This window comes from Schistocerca piceifrons, chromosome X, assembly GCF_021461385.2.
Source record: "Schistocerca piceifrons isolate TAMUIC-IGC-003096 chromosome X, iqSchPice1.1, whole genome shotgun sequence".
NCBI classification, from domain to species: Eukaryota; Metazoa; Arthropoda; class Insecta; order Orthoptera; family Acrididae; genus Schistocerca; species Schistocerca piceifrons.
This window is the reverse complement of record NC_060149.1, coordinates 758,121,264-758,142,985: the sequence shown is the minus strand read 5'-3', so window position 1 is coordinate 758,142,985 and position 21,722 is coordinate 758,121,264. Positions and strand designations below refer to the sequence as shown.

Genomic DNA, 21,722 nt, shown 5'->3' with positions numbered 1-21,722 from the left:
TGTTGCTTGCAGTGAATGCTTCACACACATCCATGTTCAACCAACTTTTTGTTTTCCTTTGGACAAATCCCTGGTACTGCAACTTGCTGGTCCTTTCTTCTGCATTCCTGTGATACGACGACTTGTCTTGACATGCTGGTCTATTTGAAACTTTTTTTTTTTTTTTTTTTTTTTTTTTTTTGTACGGAACGTTTCTCTCACAAACTTGACAATATAAAGCAATTTCGTCATATGTAAATGTTTCAGGATGGTCAGCTATCCACGAAATGACGTTTCTTTTTTCAGGCAACATGGCACACAACACGTTGTAAACACGTTCAACTGTGTGTAAATGGAAAGCTAAACTGAAACCACGGACATGCGACTGAAAGCTTGATTAGTTTAATTCAACTGTTACCGACGCGTACAGTATGACAGTGGAGGGGATTAACCTGGATTAGCCAGTGCAGGAGCATTGACTGTCTGCCTGTTCCTGTTCCTCTTCTGTAATGATTTCACTATGCAGTGGCCTCTCGGTTAGTGATTGCATGCAGTTCTAGGTTGCGGTCAATCTGTAAGACATCAAAACTAGATCGAGCTAGAGACTGCCCATCTAAATTTTTAAAATATTGTAAACATAGGTGAAAATATGCATCGTCACTAGTTTTTAGTCAAAATATGCAGTAACCAGTGAGAAGGAGCCAAATATGCCAATGCATAAGCAACATCCAAATGCATATAAACCAGTCTCTAATTACTACTGTTAACAGTAAGGAGAGAAAGGGGAGAGGATGGCTGAATGCTCAATAAGTATATGAAAACATTTTATTTTAATATCACAGGCAATATCAACATATAATTTTTCAAATGAATTATTGTCCATCTGATGTCGGAGGACCTCGTCGAAAGGAAGATTTCTTCTGTGTTGCAGTATCAGTTATGCTTGCATGCAAACTTCCAATACTAAAAGGGAGAAAAGTGAATGAATATCAAAGGCAACAGAGTAGCAAAGCAAAGTTGCAACACATACCATAAAATTAAATTTTTAAACTTTGAACATCAGCAAATAATAAAAATTTAAAAAAATAAATAAAAAAGAAAAAAATGCGGGTCAGTCAACTGGTCAAATATGTGGTAGGCATACATTTATTTGCTGACTATTCATACATTAAAATAACAACAACCACCTCCCTCTTCACAATCAAAAATATGAAATTTACATACCTGTTTACATTTATTTCAGCAGTTAAACTGCTGGAAGCCGACACATCATCAAGCGTCAGCTGAAACAATTTATTGCATTTACTGTATATGACATTTAAAGCTACTGCTTGCTTTATTAAAAACACATTCTTCGACTTCAACATAATGTTTAAACAAATTGCAAAAATAACAATATATACACAAACTGAACTGAGTGACGCTGATAACTGATATAATTATTGCAAGAACACACACACACACACACACACACACACACACACACACACACACACACACACACACACAGTGTCAGACCACTGCAGGACATGCAGGAAAAGTGTCAATAAGGTTCTGGAAGGTGCCAACAGGGATGTGGAGCCATGCCAGCTCCAGTGCTGTGGCCAGCTAGGCTAGGTTTCACGGTCGAGGATCCATGGCACAAACAGCCTGATCGAGGTTGTCTCAGAGATTCTTGATCGGGTTTAAATCTGGGGAGTTTGGTGGCCAGGAGAGCACAGTCAACTCATCCTGGCCCTCTTCGAACTACACATGTGTAAAGTGAGCTGTGCGACATGCTCCTTGTCCTGCTGGTACATGTGAACGTGCCTAGGATAAACAAATTGCAAGTAAGGGCGAACATGGTCCCCAAGAATAGATGCATACTTTCATTGCTGCACTCTCTCTTCCACAATGATAAGATCATCAAGGGAATGCCATGAAAACATTCCCCAGACCATAATGTTCCCTCCTCCCACGGACAACAGAATAAGGAGGTAAACCATTCTGGGTCCTGGTGAGCAAGAAGTTCTTCGACGCCTCTGTACGCCTTGATGTCGCTTTGAGAACTGTTGTGGCTGTGCGTGTAAAGAAAATAACTTGTTTTGTGTCAATCGTGAGCAAGGGTCACTGAAATTGGGCTGTGGCACAATGCATTAATATTGCTCAAAAGATAACAAACATTATTTATCACGCATTTCCCAAAGATGAGCAACAGTTCGACACAAACATGCAGCCAAAGTGAATGTGGTAACTGTACATGCACGTTCAATTCAATTTTGGCCTGAAGATTATGAATGAGATTCAAGAAACAAACTTCTAGGGTTACTTTCCAGAAGGAAGCTACTACCCAAAGCAATCCCCAGCACAAACTGACATGGAGAATAAACTACACAAAGCCAGGATGTAAGCAAAGAGGTAAGAAGCAAGAGCATAAATAACACTCCAATTAATTATAGCTAAAAAATTATCTTAAAATAAATTTTTAAACATAAAAAAGTGACCTAATGACAACACACCACATTACTGAAGCACACTTAAATCTAAGACGACGTGCAAAGCAGAATGAATTCGTTATTGGTGTCTTTGATTTCTCGAGCTCTAAGAGTTCCAAAAGATGAATGCTCACCTCTGCAACGGGGATGTGGAATGAATGTCACAATTCAGGAGAATACTCTAAAGAGACTCCTAGACATTTGTTTCCGAGTGCAAGGTGGTGATAGAGACAGTTTGTTGCCTTTCGAAAAAGGTTTCATTACGTCAATAAGATCTCTCTTTGGACTTTTTGAAAGTCTAAAAAGTATGAAAGTCAGCTACATATTAACTTCCAGACTAAATGAAGATCGCTTGGAAAAATTTTCTCCTAGGGTATGAGGATTAGAAATATTTTGTATTTGAAGAGAGAAATGAGGTGTGTCTCCTTAAATTTCCAGGTAATGCAAGTGATACTTCCTTCTCTGGAAACACACCAATTACTGAAGAATTAAATGCAGAGTCTTTTTCAGTGTAATGTCGACCCAGATTCTGTATCCCTAAGTTTTATTACAAATTAACTCTGTATAAATGTTGTCGAGGGATCACCAACGCGAGAAATCCCAGAAGCTGTGAATGCCTAAGAAAATTTATTAACATGCTAGCTGAGTATTTGGAATTGCCATGGTACGTATTTATTCCAATCTTCTATTAGTCCACCTCCTTCCCCCTGTCTCTGTCAAACCACCTCCTCCCATTCCTCTTTCTGTCCATATCCTCCTCCTCCCCCCCCCCCCCCCCCCCTGTCAATATGCTGCTTCCTCCTCCGTCCATCTGCTCATTCCCTCTCCTCCTCCACCTCTCTCTGTTCATCTCATCTTATCCTTTTTCCTTTCTCTGTCCATTTCCTCGTCCCCCTCTATCTATGAGTCTCCTCCCCCCCCCCCCCCCTCTATGTTCATCACCTGCCATTTCCTTTCTGTGTCAATCTCCTCCTCTCCCCTCTCTGTCCCCTAGCTCTGTCCGTCTCCTCCTATCTGTGCCTCTCTCCTCCTCCCCCCTCAGTATCTGCCCTCCTCCTCCTTTCTCTCCCCACATTATCACAGTCATCCAAACAAGAGACTGGCAGTTCTTACCCCACCAGTATTTCTTTCCAAATTGTAACGAGTGTGTGTACCAAATCAGAAATTTTTCCAGGGGTTTACGATGAGTTGTTTACAGACGGCTTTGCTCGTATATCTACATGTCAAATTTATTTCACACATATTTAACATATTTCATGCATATTTGTACATATATTTCGACTATATGTCTAGCGAATTTCAACCTGCAGTTTCATTTTCAGGCATCTTAATGTTTATATCGTATCTGCTGAGCTACATGCTGTATAGTGACATAATTTTGCAGGTACATAAAGTGGCATATGTGATACAGTCTGCAAAATGTGTTGTGAATAGAGTTAGTAGTAATGAAGTAATAAATTAAAAAATCATGCATGGTGTGGCCGTTTCTCAAGCATCTCTCTGTGTGTAATGTCATATCTCCTGTACTGTATGTCATGTAATGATACAGTCTTTTAGGTACATTCAGTGGCACATGCGATTACTGTTTCCGAAATGTGTTGCAAATTGAGTTAGCAGCAAAGAAGTAATAAATTTAACCATCATGCTTGGTGCAGTAGTTTTTCACGCATTCACTGTTTATGACCTCATACCTCCCGAACTAAATGTCGTACAGATCTCTTATGTCCATGATTTTGGTGTTCATGTTTAATTACAAAATAGATTACATGTATGTATGTATGGTCCCAAACTGGTGGTTCGAGAGGTTTGCAAGAAATAAGCTCTTGTCTAATAGAACACCTGACTCTCCATGGCAGTAATGGCAAACATATTTTCACATACTCTTGCTCATGCAGCAATCAAAACTGCAACACAAATGTTTTTCTCCGTCTTATAAAATACCTGCAAAATACGAGAGGTAACACAAACTATTGTCTTAAAAGTTCCTTCCGCCAGGACACAGTTACCTTCCAAATGATACAGATTTTTCTTTTATTAAAAAGAGACTAAAAACTAGTCATCACATCTTTTGTCTAAGAGATCAGTATGATGATGTTCTTAGCTGCAAGGAAAGTAACACTGATTACCTAACAGAAATGAACCACGAAAACTTCCATTCAACAGCAAACTTAGAAAAATGTATCACCCATAGGAAAAGAAATGTTGAGGTGAAACAATTAACTAGCTGACAATGAGATGGATCAATACTGAGAAGGCTGAACCATTTGCTATCCAATATAAAACTACTTTCTCACCAGAAATGCCATTTGGAAAAATTAATATCCCCACAAAAAATGGAAACTGACCTTTAGAAAGTCTAGCTGATGTTCTACATGGTCTTCTTTATAGTACATGAAGACTGATCTCCATGGTGTGCGGGAGGGGGGGGGGGGGGAGACCGCATTTTCTACTTGTACATTAAGTACTATTTAATTACTTACATTAATACTTGTGATTTTTTCATGTAAAATGGTCCTGTTTGTGTTTATTTGTTTCATTAAATTGCCTGTATTCAAACCACACAATATTTTGTCAACACCTTTCAGTCGGCAATGTGACTCACTCCATACAAAGCAGTTTTTCTTATGGGAGAGACAGCCATTGAATTTTTTTATATATTTATAAAGTGCTGAAAACGTAACCTTAACATCAGTTTATTCTAAATATGCTGAAAAATTTTAGAGCTTTTTTTAAAATAACTCAATAACTAATTGTTTGTACTGAACATTTTCATTTGATGGAGTCAGTCAGCTTGGCTTCTGAATGCCCCATACATGCATACATATATACGCACACCCACTTTTATAATTTGTATGGATGAGGTAAAACTGTGTGGTTGTGCAGCAATTCTGGATGTTCTTCCAGATGCAGTGAAATACATTGCAAGTTATACTGCATTTAAGTACCAAAACAATGATAAATTGTCAGGTATTCCAGTAGCAAGAAGTGAATTAGAAGAGTCTATTGCAGACTGGATATCAATTACATCTCACGATGATCATTACTCTCCAATACGAGCACGGAAAAACAACATGTTGCAGTTTGAAGGAGAATTTGTTGATTTTAATGGAAACGGAGTGCGCAAACAAAAAAATGTTGTAAAGTCTCTGTGCTCTATTTTGAAACAGTTTCCATACAGTTATTGCTCTTTATGTAGGAACAAGAACATTCATTTAAGGATTAGGTCTCTGAATCAATAAGCAAAATTGGAAACTATAAAGAGATATGCACAAGGAGGAAGCTGCTATGGATTTCACCTTCATCTGATAAACGGCAACAGAAATGTGGAACAGTCTACACTACCATCTGTTTCTACACCAAACAAGTGAGTTATGTTTCATCTTAATTATCATTTCCTAATGTGTAATACATCTGTCATGCCACTTTATTTAATTTGTTCAACTATGTATTGAACCAAATTGAAAGTAAAATGAATGAATAACACCCCAAAGCAAGTGTGGTGCAGTACTTCTACTGAATAATCAAACTGCTGTGCTATGCTATGCTGTGCTGCCTCACCGTGATGTCAGCGGGCTCCCGCCAATAGATCGCATTTCTGCTGGAATGTCCCACACCCCCATTCCCACCTCCAGCCTGATACCCCTTGCTTTCAGATGTTTCATGCCATACACACCAACGGTCACCTGACCAATTAATCTGGAAAGGCCATTTATCGTCACTCAATGAATGTCCAATTGTGGTATTGGCATGCAAATTCCAACCTTCACCACTGAGCTGACGGTGCCAGAACTGCTGTAGCAGTGGCTTAAGACTATGTCATACACACAGGATGCAGGCATTCAAATTTTCTCTTAGCTTCAGTGTAGGTCAGTCTGTCTAGCGTCTTGTACTCCACGATTTTCCTTTCGTTCTGGAGAATCCTGCAGTCAGGCGAGCAAGGCGAATGGTGCTCTCCACAGCTGACCCAGATGGGAGGCAGGGCACATGGAGTATTGGGAAGTGATGGGCGTCCGCAATCTCGGCATGTGACGCTAGAAGTACAGCGGGAAAACATATGGCCGAACTTCCAGCACAGGGGAGGGATATAGGGCTTTACATCACACCGGTAGACCATCACGTTGACCTTCTCGGGCAATGTATCACCCTCAAAGGCCAAGATGAAGGCACCGGTGGCAACCTGATTATCCTTCGGACTCCAGTCGACACGCCACACGAAATTTACACCTCACCGCTCTAAACTGGTGCGCAGCTCATCATCGGACTGCAAAAGAAGGTCTCTGTGAAATATGATACCCTGGACCATGTAAGTGATGGTTACAGAAATATCCCCCAGCTTGTCACAAGCAAGTAACTCCCGTGACTGGGCAGAAGATGCTGTTTTGATCAAGACTGACCCAGATCTCATTTTGGACAAGCCCTCCACCTTCCCAAACTTGTCCTCTAAATGCTCAACAAAAAACTGAGGCTTCATTGTCATGAAAGATTCCCCATCAGCTCTCGAACATCTAAGGTACTGGCGCGAATAAGATCCGCTGCCATCCTTAGCATGACGTTCTTCCCATGGTGTGGCCAGGGAGGGGAATAATTTGGGGTCATACTTCTGTGCGTTGAATTGAGCTCATGATCGCTTAGAGACTGCTGGTGTTTCACCACCAGTAAGAGATGATGGACTACGCTTCATCATGTGCCATCCGCCCTGATGCCACCCACTCTGACCAGGGGCGCTTCCCACAGGCGCAACCCAGCCGTAGCAAAGGCCACCTGGCAGGATGGCCATTGCCGGGAGTCCCGATACCCCAGAGGATGGGCATCTACCCCTTGGCATACATAGGGAGATAATGGCGCAGGCATCAGCAGAGCAATCCCTGTGTGGTCGGGGGGCTACAACCAACAGGGTATGTGGCAGCCCCACCACAACGGACTGGCTACCGAGCTGGATATCAGGTGCAAAGAAGTCCATGGTCATCGTCGACGTAGAAATTGACACTGCATAATGCATGGTCGAAAATGAACCCAGGAAGGTGTGCTCGCCCAAGAGATGGAGAATGGGCAGGACTGCAATGCAGCAACAAGAAAGTAGGCTAAAGATCTCAATGCACGATGGACACGATCCACCTTATAAGGCACCCTTCCCCAGTTGGCTCGCTCTTCGGGAAAATCCGAAGAATGGAGATCAAACCCTACAGAGGACCATCACATAAAGGCCGAAATGTGTGAAACTCCTTTCAGTCACTTCGTACGACAGGCAGGAATACCTCGGGCCTATTCTAAACCCCGGACCCACAGAGGGATTTCACAACCTTTAACTGAGGAGGAAGCACGTACTGAATTATCTGCTCAAAAACTTGAGAAGCCCTCCCATGCTCAATATTTATTTTGCAATAATACTGACCCTCTATGAGCAGTATTGACAGTCTGTACAATATATTGAAGGAGACTAGAGAGCTTTAAACAATTCTGACACACATTCACTATATGGCAATGTATATTGTACCATGTAAGGGCAGTGATGTGCAATAAACAGCAGTTCCTACTGACATCAAGAGAAATTCAATTCACACTGAATGAATTTCTGCAGAGAAATGAAAAAATTAGATGACAAAAGATCAGGGCGTGTGCTGGAGTATGTATATTAAAGCATCATGCAGTACTTTGTAAACAGGCACAAACTTCATTTCTCAGATGCCATATACCTCATTGTCCAAAATGGCAGAGGGAACTGAAGCCCATGTGTCATGATAGTCAGCAGAAAAGTTTATTTTACTTATAGTAGTTTTCAGAATTGGCAAATAGGATCAGGGCAGCTGTCCTGTCAGCATAAATGTTTTTCTTCCTTGCACTCCACAGACATCAGATCACATAAGTTTTCAATTAGTAATCAGTAAATAATTGTTTTATTTTTTTTTTATTTTTTTTTTTTTGCAACAGTTGTTACAGTAGAGGACACACAGAAAACACAGCATGTGTACACAGTAATTTACAATTTCCTTGTTTAATTTTTAATTAGTTTTTGTTGTTTATGAAGCTACAACACAGTGAATGAGCCAGTGGCCCATTGAAACATGTACTGGAAGATTTTCAGGCTAATTTCATCTATTCTGCATAATTTCTGCTTGTGTTTTGCAAGGCAAGCAACAATACATATGAGTTCCACATTTTTGCGCACCAACATGTTCACTACAAAGGCATGAATATTGCGCAATTTTATTGTGCTGTCCTTGGCCTTGCACTTTCCTGCAATATATTGGCACAATACTACTGCGCATACATATTAAGTGTGTGAGGGCCCCGTCACAAAAGGTGTTCAATAATGTTGAAATATGGTGCCTGTTGAACTTAGCAGAGTAACAAATTATTCACATATTGATTAAACCATTCTTTAAGAATGCCACTCTTTGAATTGGGACACAATCATCTTGGAATCAAGTGTCCTCCTCATAGAACTAAGGTGGTTGAAATTCATGGGTGATCTCTGCTAGTACCCACAGTTTCATATTTTAAAACAGAGGGTTTTTTCATTACTTCGACTATGATTTGTGTGTGTGTGTGTGTGTGTGTGTGTGTGTGTGTGTGTGTGTGTGTGTGTGTGTGTGTGTGTGTGTGTGTGTGTGTTTGACTGGAGGGGAGGGGGGGGGGGGGGGGGTTCGGCACTGCCTATAGGTGCACTAAGGAATATTCTCATCCAAGTTACCACTTTTATAAATTAAAATTAAATTGTCTGCTAAATTTTTACAAAAAAATCTACTAAAATTATTAGACGGAATGTGTACAAACTTTTACTTACATTTCCCAAAACTACAGCTCCCTGTTCTTTGTCTGTATCCTCATCATCATCATCATCATCATCATCAGCTTCAAGAACCTGAACTACTATACTCTCTCCTGAGAGTGTCAATGGAAGACTCTTTGTAACCTTGACCGGAACAGGTGTCTGTGCTGGTATAACCAACACTTTATCATCGTTTGCCTGAAATGCACAGACCACATGAAACTGCCAAATGACATATTAAAGTATTCAACATTTTTAATATTTATTTCAGTAAAGAAATAAGAACCACAGCAAAGTGAATTAGTAGATAAAAATGAAACACACAAAAGAAGTTAGTAAGAAAACTGACAGAAAAATATGACAAAAGTTTAAAAACATTTGATTTCTTGTTGGTTTTATATAGTTTTATGTTATCTCACATGAAAGTGGATGAAGGTTATGTCACAATGAATTGAACTTGAAAATAGCAATACAGGAAATGTGATCCATTCAAGGTATTCTCACACTTTTTGTTCAATTGATTTAAATATTATTATTTTGGTCTACTTAAAAATCAGTTATTAATTAGGATTCTCTCTCTCTATTACTTTTTGAAGCATTTTCTGGCAAAATTGTCTGTTCTTGTGATAGGGCATGTAACTGTTACTCCAACAACCAATAGAAGATCTCACAGCATCCTTATCACATTACACCTAATTATTCCATTTGTTTTGATTACAATCATGCTGTCTCTCCAACACAGCCACTATCACTAAATCTATTAAGCACAAATGTATTAACAAAAGGCATCATACACCTCTCTGTCATATACATGACAAGAAATTAGGACATTATCATTTTTATCCATTATTCCTTGGTCATAAACCTATATAACTGCTCATAGTTTAGAAATTTTATAGATTAATACCTGATGTTTGTACTACTGCACACTTGTCTTTATCTCAGAAAAAAGACAAAAAAAACTGATAAGACATCAGCCCTAGGTGACCACACAATGCCAACCCTTCACTGTTTCACCTACTGCCTAAAGCATCATTGAATGAAACTACTGGAAGAATATGCAAACTCAGTCATTAGTGTCAGCATTCAAAACAGGAACCAACAATTTTCCTGCAAGATGACCGGCAGCTGTTTCCAGAAAAACCAGTTTTTCTGTCAATGACACCCAGTCATAGAACATTAAAAAATACATCCACAACTTTCCCCCGTCTGCATGGATGCTGCATTTCATTTTAAACAATGCTATGGTGCCAACTGTACATCTCATAAGCAAGTAAATGTACTGTGATAACAGAATGCGACTCCTACCTCATTAAATATAAGACAGCATACCATCACCATTAGTTTGGAATTGTAGTGGATCACTGCTGCTGTCTGAGAGAAATATTGTCACATCAAAACAAAAACACGACACTTAGAACTCAAAGCATGTTTATTATCGACACCAAAGCACCCAGACCAGAACTGACCTCCTGCATAGAGACTACAGCTATTTATACAGACATTTAATACTCCAGATTATTCAAACATTACAAACATAAGATATTTCTAGAACCTCCCAGAAATGATAAACACTAAATAACAAATAACTGCTAGTGGTCGGATCTGAACTCGTGACCAACAGCACACCCGCTGACAATGCTAACCACTACACTACACCACTACACTTCACGTGCCACAGCTCGCTTCATCATTAGTTCTCGCTGGAGCAGACTACAGCACCCTAGATCTAGATCTCGTTAACGGTCGTCCGTATGGCAGTGCTGGTGGATTCTCACGTTGTGGTCACGTCATTATATCCTCTTCACTAGTACAAGCATTGAAAGTAGCCCCTCCCTTCAAAGCTCCAGGATCCTCGAGTCGGTCTTCAGTTTTCTCGAACCTCCCACCGTCAGTGTGAGTCTCTGGACTGTAACAGGGCTTCACACAGAGGACTCGTGCTTTCATCTTCGTGACAAAGGGTTACAGTCCTCAATGTCGTACGTTATTATGCGACACACAATTAAGGATACGACGAGACCCAAACTAGGACTACAGTAACATTTTCAATAGTCTCACTATCCGCACAGGTATAAAACTCCGTACCGACTCCCCTCGGCTGTACTTCACCGGTCGGTGTTCGGCGTTAAGAGTGCATTCGGTATTTAATCTGGGCATACAGGGTTCATATTCGAGCCAGCTGCTTTGCTCCTTCGGTCTTTGTAATGCGTTTCATTTAGTCATCCCGAGTATCGTCCAGCCGAACCAGGAATAGGGTATCCACAGTCGTTTTGGCCTCGTAACCACAGAACAGAAAGAAAAGTGAGAAGCTTTCAGTTTCTCGCTTCGCTCAGTCGTGTGCGAATGTCACTACAGTCAGTACCGATCCCACTCTCTCTGTTCCGTGTCGACGTACATCAAGACCGTACCTGCCAACCTGTTACTAAAGTGTACTGTGAGGCCATTCGCGTGTGGAAGGCGTGCAGTATTTTCCCGGTCAGCCTCGATTTTCTAATGTTATGTCAGCACGTCCGTAACTGAGAAATACTTTGCTCCATCGAAGAAGTCCAGGGTGTCATCGACACACAGCAACGGACAGACATCTTCCTTTGTGATATTGTTCAGTACCCGAGATCTGACACAGAAATGCCATGTTCCATCTTTGCTCTTCACAAGGACCGTCGGAGAAGACCATCGAAGAGGACCGAGGACACACTAAACATTCAATGCTGTTACCTCGCAGCATCATCTCCACTTCCTCCGGGATCATCCGTCATTCTACCAGAGAAACTTTATACGAGTGCTGGCCAATTGGTGAATTATCCTTAGTGTCGATACGGTGTTTTACCATAGGCTGCTTCCCTGGCTGCTCTTCGCTCGGGATTTGAAAGCGTCCGAAAACTGATGCAGAAGGACCACAACTGACATTGTCCCTCGGTGACGTCAGGTCCCATCGGCAGTTCGATACTAGCTTCCTTCCCCGTGTCGTCTGTAGTGGTAGTAGAGCACGTTTCTTCACCGGTGTCACTAAGCTGACCCTCCTGGACTGGTTCGGCTATCTCTGAGCATGTACCTTTAGGGACGAGTTGTGGCTGCTCGTGACACTCCTCGCCCATCTAGAATGCTTATTGTCACCACCGGTCTGTAGATTTCTTTCGGGAGATGTCTTGACGTCGAGGAAGGGGTAACGACAACTTCGGTGGCGAACAAATGCCCGGAAGCAATCTTTGTTATCTGTTGTTGTTGAAATAGCTTTATCAGTGTGTAGCTCTGATCTTCCACACTGTGATGCCCGCAGCAAGTTTCCCCTGAAAATAATATTGTGACTTTGTTCTGTTTAAATGGCAAATTTTAAAGGCTGTGTTCTGTTATCGATAGTTATTCCTGCAATACGTGTTCCTGTCAGCTACACATATTTCCTTTTTGTGACTTCCACACAATTATTTTCATATCACAGAAGGCAGTATTCTTTAGCTAGCAATAAGCATTTGACATAACAGAAAAAGAAGCCCCAGAGTTCACTAGCACCTGACACAGTCGGCCGTGAATGATGTCAGTGAGTTTTCCTGACATCTCGATAACTGTTGTCCGCAGACGATTTCCATCTGTGGCAGCCTTTCGGTGGTTAGCCGAGTGGCCAGTACCTCCGCACAGTGACAGGAAATGCCTATGGCGTGTTGGGGAGTGACCCATTGTGGATACAGTGATTAGCTTCGGTCCACAGATCGACTGTAATCGTTTGCAGTTGACTGGTACGAATAGCACTGTTGTGATTGCTGATGTCTTGTGGCATAATAGTCATCTAATAGTCTTCTTCCGCTGCAGTAGCGTACAAAGTATCCACGCCACCAACAGTGAAAACAAACTGTTTGTTGTCCTCCACCCTCAAATGTCTGTTCTTCTGCAGGGCATTTTACATGGTGGATTAGTTGGTTGTACCTGTGTTAGTTGGATGCTAGGTTATGACCTGACAACAGCAACATAAGTCCAAGTCCATTTTTCATGGCACATCCCACAGGTGGTGGAGATTAGTGTCAAAGAACAATACACTTCTCCTTCAACATTTTCTATTACCTCCTGATGTATGGGGTCTACATTACTGGTCACCAATTCTTGAGTGTACTTGGTCTGACAGTTCTGGCTGCCACAAAATGCTGTCTCTCTTCTCTTACAATCTGGTATATGAGAGTAGTGAGATCATGGTGGTCTTCTTTAACTTCCACGGGGACTACTTTCAGGAATCAACCCTCTTCCTTTCTATTGCTTTTCCTTGATGTGCTTGTACCACTTGATGAATTCTTCTGTTGTTGTAACATTCTGTTGATTGTCACCAAAAGTTTCTTTCAGTTCAGCCTGAAATTCATCCCTGGTATTGAGCTCATCATCTTTGTTTTATTTATTTATTTATAATGTATTTTACATGTACTACATAGGACCATATTAAGTAGCAAATCTCCATGGTCATGGAATGAAGTCAGTATATGAAATTGACTTCAGAAAAGTAATAACACAAAAAATAAAATACACACAAATCCCATGCAGATGACAAGCTGCGAATATATACTAGCATAATCAACAATATAATACAGAATTAACTTAATTGTTTTCCAGGAACTCCCTGAAAAATTGAAAAGAGCGAGCCATGAGGAAAGTCTCCAGTTTAGACTTGACAGTGCAAAGATTACTGCTACGGTTTTTTAATTCTTGTGGCAGCTTACTGAAAATGAATGCAGCAGAATACTGCATTCCTTTCTGTACAAGAGTCAAGGCGCAATACAAATGCAGATTCGATTTCTGCCTACTAGTTGCTAATTCTCGGAATACGCTCATATTGTTAACAACAAACGACACTAAAGAAAATATACACCCATTAAAAAAAGTTAAGCACATAATTGGTTCTCGCATCTCAAATTAAGATAGATATCTTATACTGTATTTTTTGATGTCACGGAGTATTATGCAAATGAAAGCTATACATTCTCTTGGAACCAATTATGAAATGAAAAAGGAACATTTGGGAAAAAAAGTTGCAATGACCTCCAACATCAAAAAACATTAAATGGTTTGTATAGCACACAGTTCAGTAATGCGTAGGTCCTCAACGAACCCTCAGGCACTCTTGAATGGGACAGGGTGCGCTCAGTACCAAATCATTGCAGACCTCTTGGGATGTTTGTCCCACTCCTCAATGGCAGCATTCCTGAGAGCTTCAGTCATTAATGGAGGATACTGACGACTAGAAATCGCTCTTTTGAGCACGCTCCATGTATGCTCTATGCAGTTATATCAGGGGAGCATGCCAACCAATCCATTCCTCAGATCTCACATCCTGTCAGATACCAACACACACTGAGAAGTCTCTGCAAAACAACTGACTATGGGTTGTAGAATGTTGTTTTCATACACTGCAGTAGTCATGTTGCCTTCAATTGGAATGAGTGGTGTGCGGTGGCCCTACACGATACCTGGCCATAATAAAATTGAGCCACCGGATTGTTGGTGACATTCCACAGTCATTTAGAGATGTCTATATTCCCCTTTTCGCCTCCATATGCAAATAGAGTTGTTGTCAGGATGCAAGCCTATTTGCAATTCACCTGTTAACAGCATTTTGGTCCATTGGAGTCGTATCCAAGGTTCACGTGCTCTAGCCCCTCTTACGCAAGCACCCCTGTGATGTGGACGAAGTGCTAGAGTCTTGAGAGGTCTTCAGCTGTACGAACCCCTATCATAAAGTCTGTTGTGCACCTATTGGCCTGATAATGATATTTGTGATGTTTCTTTCTCTCATATTCTGTGTGAAGTTGATATCCCCACAGCAACATGCCGTACTTATTCTCCGAGCAAAGAGTCCTCAAAGTTGGTGGAAGAAAAGGGGTTCTAATACAAAAAAATATTATCTAAGCATTGAAAGGTCTCATCACGTGTAGTTCTGAATCAACTTGAATGCAGATTGCAGCACCAGCATTTTGTGCAGTATTGACAGTATTGGTTTTTGACAAAATGTTTAAATATTATAAACAAAATGCTATGTATTTCTACATTGAGTTAATTTGGTTGTGACAGAGGTAAGAAAGTGTTCATATGTCGTGTACTGTACAAGTTGCTCCATATTTTATGAAGTGTAATTTTTTTTGATATATTGCAATTTTCCTTCAATTTGGATACTGTTATGTGTACTTATGTGTGTATGTGTGTACGTAGTATGAAGATTGAAGAAAACTGCAACAAGATGAAGGCACTCAGAAAAGGCCTCCAGGACTGTGGCTTCCAATCGAAGCAGATGAGACCATCTCTCCCAACACTAGCACTGGTGGGGAGATAAAATGTTCCAAGATTCAAGGACCCAATTGAGCTGACGAGCCACCATCCATTCTAGTAACTTGCAGGGGACACTGGTCAGACTGCTGGGCCGGTAACTATCAAGGGATGATATATCCTTGCTAGGCTTAAGGACAGAAACCTCAATCGTCTCTCCACTGAGAGGAGAAAATGCCTCAGAGCTAAATATGATGGATCTGTAGAAAGGCCAACTTTAAGGGCAAGGAAAGAATGGAAGGCTGCCACTGATAACCTTGAAGGGTGCGGTGTGTAGCCCACACCCACGATGAAGAGCCAGAAGAACACAGAGGGTACAGAGAGCATTCCCAAAACACCCGTTTGCTCAGGTTGTGTAAGTAACGGGCTATGGCGCAAAGGTAATACGGAGGACAGGTGCCGCTTCAGATGTTGCAAGGTGCTACAACAATTGCAAACAGTGGTGGCAATAGCCATGCTCTGCCATGGAACTGGCCAATGGTGACTGGTGCCCATCAAGTGGGAACAGCAATGCCCGCAGCACAGACTTTCTCATCTGACACATCACGGACGACAACCTGACAAAGAAGGTGGAAACACGACACGGGAGGTATACAGAGGACAATGACAGAAATCTCAGCAAGGAAACCTGGTCATCAGGAGGTGGGGAGGGAATGAGAGAACCAACGGGAAATGGTCACTACACAGAGGTCATCATGTGGCGGCCAGGAACGAAGGACGAGAGGGGAAGAGAGGAAATCAGTGGCAGAGGTGCCACATGCAGCACTAAAAGAGTAGGGGAACCATCATGAAGATGACACAGGTCATGGTCTGCAAGAAACTGGTCGAGGAGGAACCCCTGACTAGATGAAGAAGCACTGCCCCACAAAGGGTGATAGGCACTAAAATCCCAAGGAGGAGGAAGGGAGGGGTGAGTTGCCGGAGAGCATTTAGGGCAGCAGATATAGGTGGCCTGGCAGGGAGCGAGATAGAGATTGCAAACTGTGATGGCAGAGTCCAAGTGGACCCAAACGGCAACCGCTTCCAATGTGGTATGAATGAGACCCGTGTACTAACAATATCCATACAAACCAACATGCAGACACCCTCAGAAGCCCTCAATGGGCCAACCTGGTTCTGACAGAAAGCACAGAACTCAGTAAGGGACAGTAAGTGAGCATTAGTAAAATGAGATTCCTCAAGAACAACACAAGCTGATGAGTGAAAGGCAATACGGGATTGCAACTCTGGGAGGTGAAGGTAGTATTCGTTACAGTTCCTCACTGAGCGGGTATCGAAATGGGAGTTGAATGGGCTGGAGCCAGTCACGTCACATAAATTAGATGTCAGACTCAGGTTGTGAGCGGGGGAGATGACACCTACAGGAGACATTGTAGGAGGGGGCCTTGTCCTGGTATTTATGTTTTCTCTTCTTCTCTTTCATAGGTTGAGGAGGGCAGAGCACAGAGGGAGAGCACGATTTGAAAGATCCAGAACTGAGAAAGAGGAGGCAACCTTGGGGCACACAGACTGTATGTCCTGTAGCCGAGTTGTGGTAGCTGATGCTGATAGGAGGGGTCACGGGAGGGACACCCGTCACTCTTGGGTGCTGAAGAAGGGAGGCACTTCTATGACCGAGGAGGTGGAGTGGCACCCAGAAGGCAGAGCGTGAGAACCACAGGGGAGGGGCCAAGCAGAGGGGGCAGGACTCTGATAAGAGACACATAAGAGGGCGAAAGGATATAACAGAGGCAAAAATTGAAGACATCAACACATCGTCGATCCAGGAACTTATAGTCTTGTATCTTCCTTTCTTTCTTGTAAGCTGAGCAATCTAGTGAGCACGAAGTGTGATGGTCATGACAATTTACGGACACAGGTAGCAGAACACAGGGGCTCCCCCCCATGAAGTGGGTGGCCACAGCCACCACATAGAGGGTCTGCTGTACATTGGGAAGGCATGTGCCTGAAACCCAAGAACCAAACGCAACTCGTGGGTGGCAGGCTATACAGGCTCACGTCACACCAATCTCACATAACCTTGACCTCTTGAGAGGGTATCTCCCCAAAAAGCCAGAATAAAGGCGGCGATATTGGTGTGGGCATTTTTACGAGCTTTCTGCACATGTTAAACAAAATGAACACACCATTGTTCCAGATAAGCCTGCAGTTCCTCATCAGTTTGAAGGATGAGGCCCCTATGGAAAATGACTCCCTGGACCATATTCAGAGACTGGTGACGTGTAACAGACAGCGGGGCATTGCCAAGATGATCACAAGCAAGAATAGCTGCAGATTGGGTGGAAGAAGAACCTTTGATCGACAGGGAACCCAACTGCATTTTCCACAAAAAATAGCGGATTTGTGGGGGTGAATGTGTCCCTGTCCATCCTAGTGCAGACCCAGTAGCAGGGAAGGTGTTTCAGTCCAAGCCGGCGAGCCTGGACCTCCTCCCAGGGTGTGGCCAGGGAAGGGAAGGTGGCAGAATCATAAGAAGCAGCATTCAATGATACATTACTACTTTAAGACACGGCCATAGGAGAACGGCCAGGTTTTTGGAGCTCGATATGCCTCTTGTGCAAAGTATTCACCTCGATACCACTCACTTCGATCAGGGGCTCTCCCCATGGACCCCACCCAGCCATGACAAGAAGCATCTGGTATGGTGGCCATAGCAGTGAGTTCTGATTCTCCAGAATAACAAGCAACCACTCCTAGGCACATATGAGGAGGCAACAGCTCAGGCATCAGAAGTGTGTCCTGTGTTGTCAAGGGGGTCAGTCAGATGGGTACATAACAGTCCCACCACACGCGCTGGCTAGACGTGCTGGTGATCGAAGTGGAGGGGGGCTATGGCAGGGAGGGAAGAGAGGAGGGAAGTGGGCAGAGGAATCCATGCCATAGACATTGAGGAGGGAGTTCTTCCCCAAATGGCTCACACTACAAACAGAAAATTTAGATGTAAATGGAAGGAGGATAACAGCAGTCAGCTGCAGTGGGACATTCAGTGGAATCATCTTAATGTCCCCGTGTAGCTGACAGCAGTGACCGCCCTTCCATTTACAAATAGTGTTCACAGTTGCAGTAGCTACATGGTGTGTGTTCTTTTGAAGGAACAAACACTACGCATTCACGTAAGTCTGGACGGGCAATGGATCCACTTTCTTCAGTGTGAATGCACGAAATACATCTGACCACCTGTGGGAAACTGAGTAGCGACGGGAGTATAATTGATAGGGACTGCAGATAGGTACCACTTGGCGGGAGTGTGGATTGGCCGTGAGACGTACCAAAGTAGTTCACACAGTTGCGATAATGCTTTGTCCTGTATGTCACAATGGTTATCGCACCTGCCTAGTAAGCAGGAGATCCCGGGCTCAAATACCGATCCAGTACACATTTTCGCTTGATGCCGCCGATTCCGCTTAATGTCCCCTTCCAATTACATATAGTGTTCACAGCTGTGGGATCTGTGTGGTGTCTGTTGCTTCAAAAGAACAGACACTACACATTCATATAAGAAAATTTAGAAGTGGGGTCAAACCACAAAGAGGGACCAATAACGCCAAAAAGGATGAAAGAGAAAAAGCGAGGGAAACAAAACTGCAAGGAATACAGGAAACCAGATGGATAGCCAGGTCGACGTAAATAAGATAATCGAGGAAGGGGGAGGAGGTGGCAGCGGGGAAGGAGAGAAGGCAGTGAAAGGACACGGGGGAAGGAAATGCAGCCCAGGAAGGAAGAATGGTCTGCAATAACTTGGGGCCCTGTGAGCACCATGCAAGAACTCATGGAAGAATTCTGAGCCCCCTGGGGCATGTTAGTTGAAGTGTGCAGGGGCAGTGGGTTACCAAATAATGAGGCTAGGATGATTATGGGACTGGATGATGTTTTTTCAAGATGACTCATCTGCAACTATTGCTTGGTAGTCATACTGACAAAGGATTGTCCTGCATTTGCAGCAGAGTAATGGCTGCTTTCACAGGTTGCCTGGCTTCTGTCCACACTTCTGTCCACATTAAACTGACTAACCACCAACGATACTTGTATTTCAACAGCTGTTATCCCTTTCACAAGAAAAAATCCCTCGCATGCTGCGTAGCCACCCAAGAATGACATATCTGCAGTGGTGAGAACCCCCTTGCTCAACATGCTGAAGCCTTCACAACGGTTTTCACAGACACATGATACAACCCCCATCCCCAAACCTAGTCCACAAACATATTTACTGTGCCATTGCCTCACACATCCCCAATCCTACCACAATCCCTACAAGTCAGTTACAAAGCAGCACTTCCCTTGTGAACCTGCATCACCCTGGCTGGAACAATGGAACCATATCCATCGCCAGGGCTATGATTATATCTCATCCTGCTCTGAAATGAGGGACATCCTACCAGGGATCCTTCCCATCCCTCCTAAAGTGGTGTTCTGTCGCTCACCCAAACTACAGAACAGCCTAGCCCATCCCTATGCCAACCCAAACTCCCAACCCCATGACACAGGGATTATATCCCTGTGGCAGACCAAGGCCCAATCCAAGCACCCAGCACGTTCTACCCCCATCACAACCACTGCATCTGCCGCAAAACAGCATTGGCACCATTAGTCTATTTTTTTTTTTGTGTGTGTGTGTGTGTGTGTGTGTGTGTGTGTGTGTTTTATACTCTAACTCTTCAATGGATAACTACAAAAGTCTGCAAGTGTTCTTTCTTTTGTCTGTGCCTGTCAACATCCCAACACTTCTGCTTTTCACCGAGTGGTCTTTAATCCTAAAGTTTAAGTTCTTTATGTGACGTAAATTTCAACAATTCCATTTCAACTAGTTTTCCACTATAATTATTAGCTTTTTACCTCCTTATATGAAATACCCTTGTTTATGACAATGTGAACTTAAGTTTTCTTCTTGAAATATAAAAATGGATTGTTATCACATCAAGGAATTAGTTATATTTAAAAACAAAGATGATGTGACTTACCAAACGAAAGCGCTGGCACGTCGATAGACACACAAACAAACACAAACATGCACACAAAATTCTAGCTTTCGCAACCAGCGGTTGCTTCGTCAGGAAAGAGGGAAGGAGAGGGAAAGACGAAAGGATGTGGGTTTTAAGGGAGAGGGTAAGGAGTCATTCCAATCCCGGGAGCGGAAAGACTTACTTTAGGGGGAAAAAAGGGGTATACACTCGCGCGCGCGCGCACATACACACATATCCACCCGCACATACACAGTCTCACAGTTTTGTGACTGTGTATGTGCGGATGGATGTGTGTGTGTGTGTGTGTGTGTGTGTGTGTGTGTGTGTGTGTGTGTGTGTGCGCGCGCGCGCAGCGCGAGTGTGTGCCTGTCCTTTTTTTCCCCCCTACGGTAAATCTTTCCGCTCCTGGGATTGGAATGACTCCTTACCCTCTCCCTTAAAACCCACATCCTTTCGTCTTTCCCTCTCCTTCCCTCTTTCCTGACGAAGCAACCGCTGGTTGCGAAAGCTAGAATTTTGTGTGCACGTTTGTGTTTGTTTGTGTGTCTATCGACGTGCCAGCGCTTTCGTTTTCTAAGTCACATCATATTTGTTTTTAAATATATTTTTCCCACGTGGAATGTTTCCCTCTATTATATTCAAGGAATTAGTTATATAGTAATATCTACATCTACATCCATACTCTGCAAGACACCTGATTGTGTGTGGCGGGGGGTACCTTGAGTACCTCTATCGGGTTCTCCCTTCCATTCCAGTCTCTTATTGTTCGTGGAAAGAAAGATTGTCAGTATGCCTCTGTGTGGGCTCTAATCTCTCTGATTTTATCCTCATGGTCTCTTTGCGAGATATACGTAGGAGGGAGCAATATACTTTTTGACTCCTTGGTGAAGGTTTGTTCTCCAAACTTCAACAAAAGCCAGAGCAAACAAACAAAGACCAACATGCATCAATTAAACAATCAGAGGAAAACGAAATCTTAAGACAGCCACCAGAACAAGCACAAATAGAACACGAAGTGACACACATGTTAGATATAGAAGAAAAAATTCAGCTGACATATATAGAATACAAAGACACAAATACAGACATTAGACCATTCTTGCATAGACCACCAAATAACCCACAAGTCGAAACAACAATAAAAACTATCAACAAAATCATACACAACAAAATAAATGAAAATACAACTATGGAAGAGTTACAACTACTGGTTTATATAGGAGCACTCACTACACTAAATAT

At 42.6% G+C, this 21,722-nt stretch overlaps 1 protein-coding gene across 1 annotated transcript in view; it reads right to left on the bottom strand.

The window, feature by feature from the left end:
• Positions 1-786: 786 nt before the first annotated feature.
• Positions 787-21,722, bottom strand: part of LOC124721937 (heat shock 70 kDa protein 14-like) — a 33,864-nt gene continuing 12,928 nt past the window's right edge. Inside the window, exons 3-6 of the mRNA XM_047247095.1 lie at positions 10,531-10,596; positions 9,238-9,420; positions 1,204-1,262; positions 787-942 (exon numbers count right to left, since the gene is read on the bottom strand). Of these exons, the coding sequence (XP_047103051.1) occupies positions 852-942; positions 1,204-1,262; positions 9,238-9,420; positions 10,531-10,596 (399 nt within the window). The 3' untranslated portion in view covers positions 787-851. The remainder of the gene's footprint in view (positions 943-1,203; positions 1,263-9,237; positions 9,421-10,530; positions 10,597-21,722) is intronic.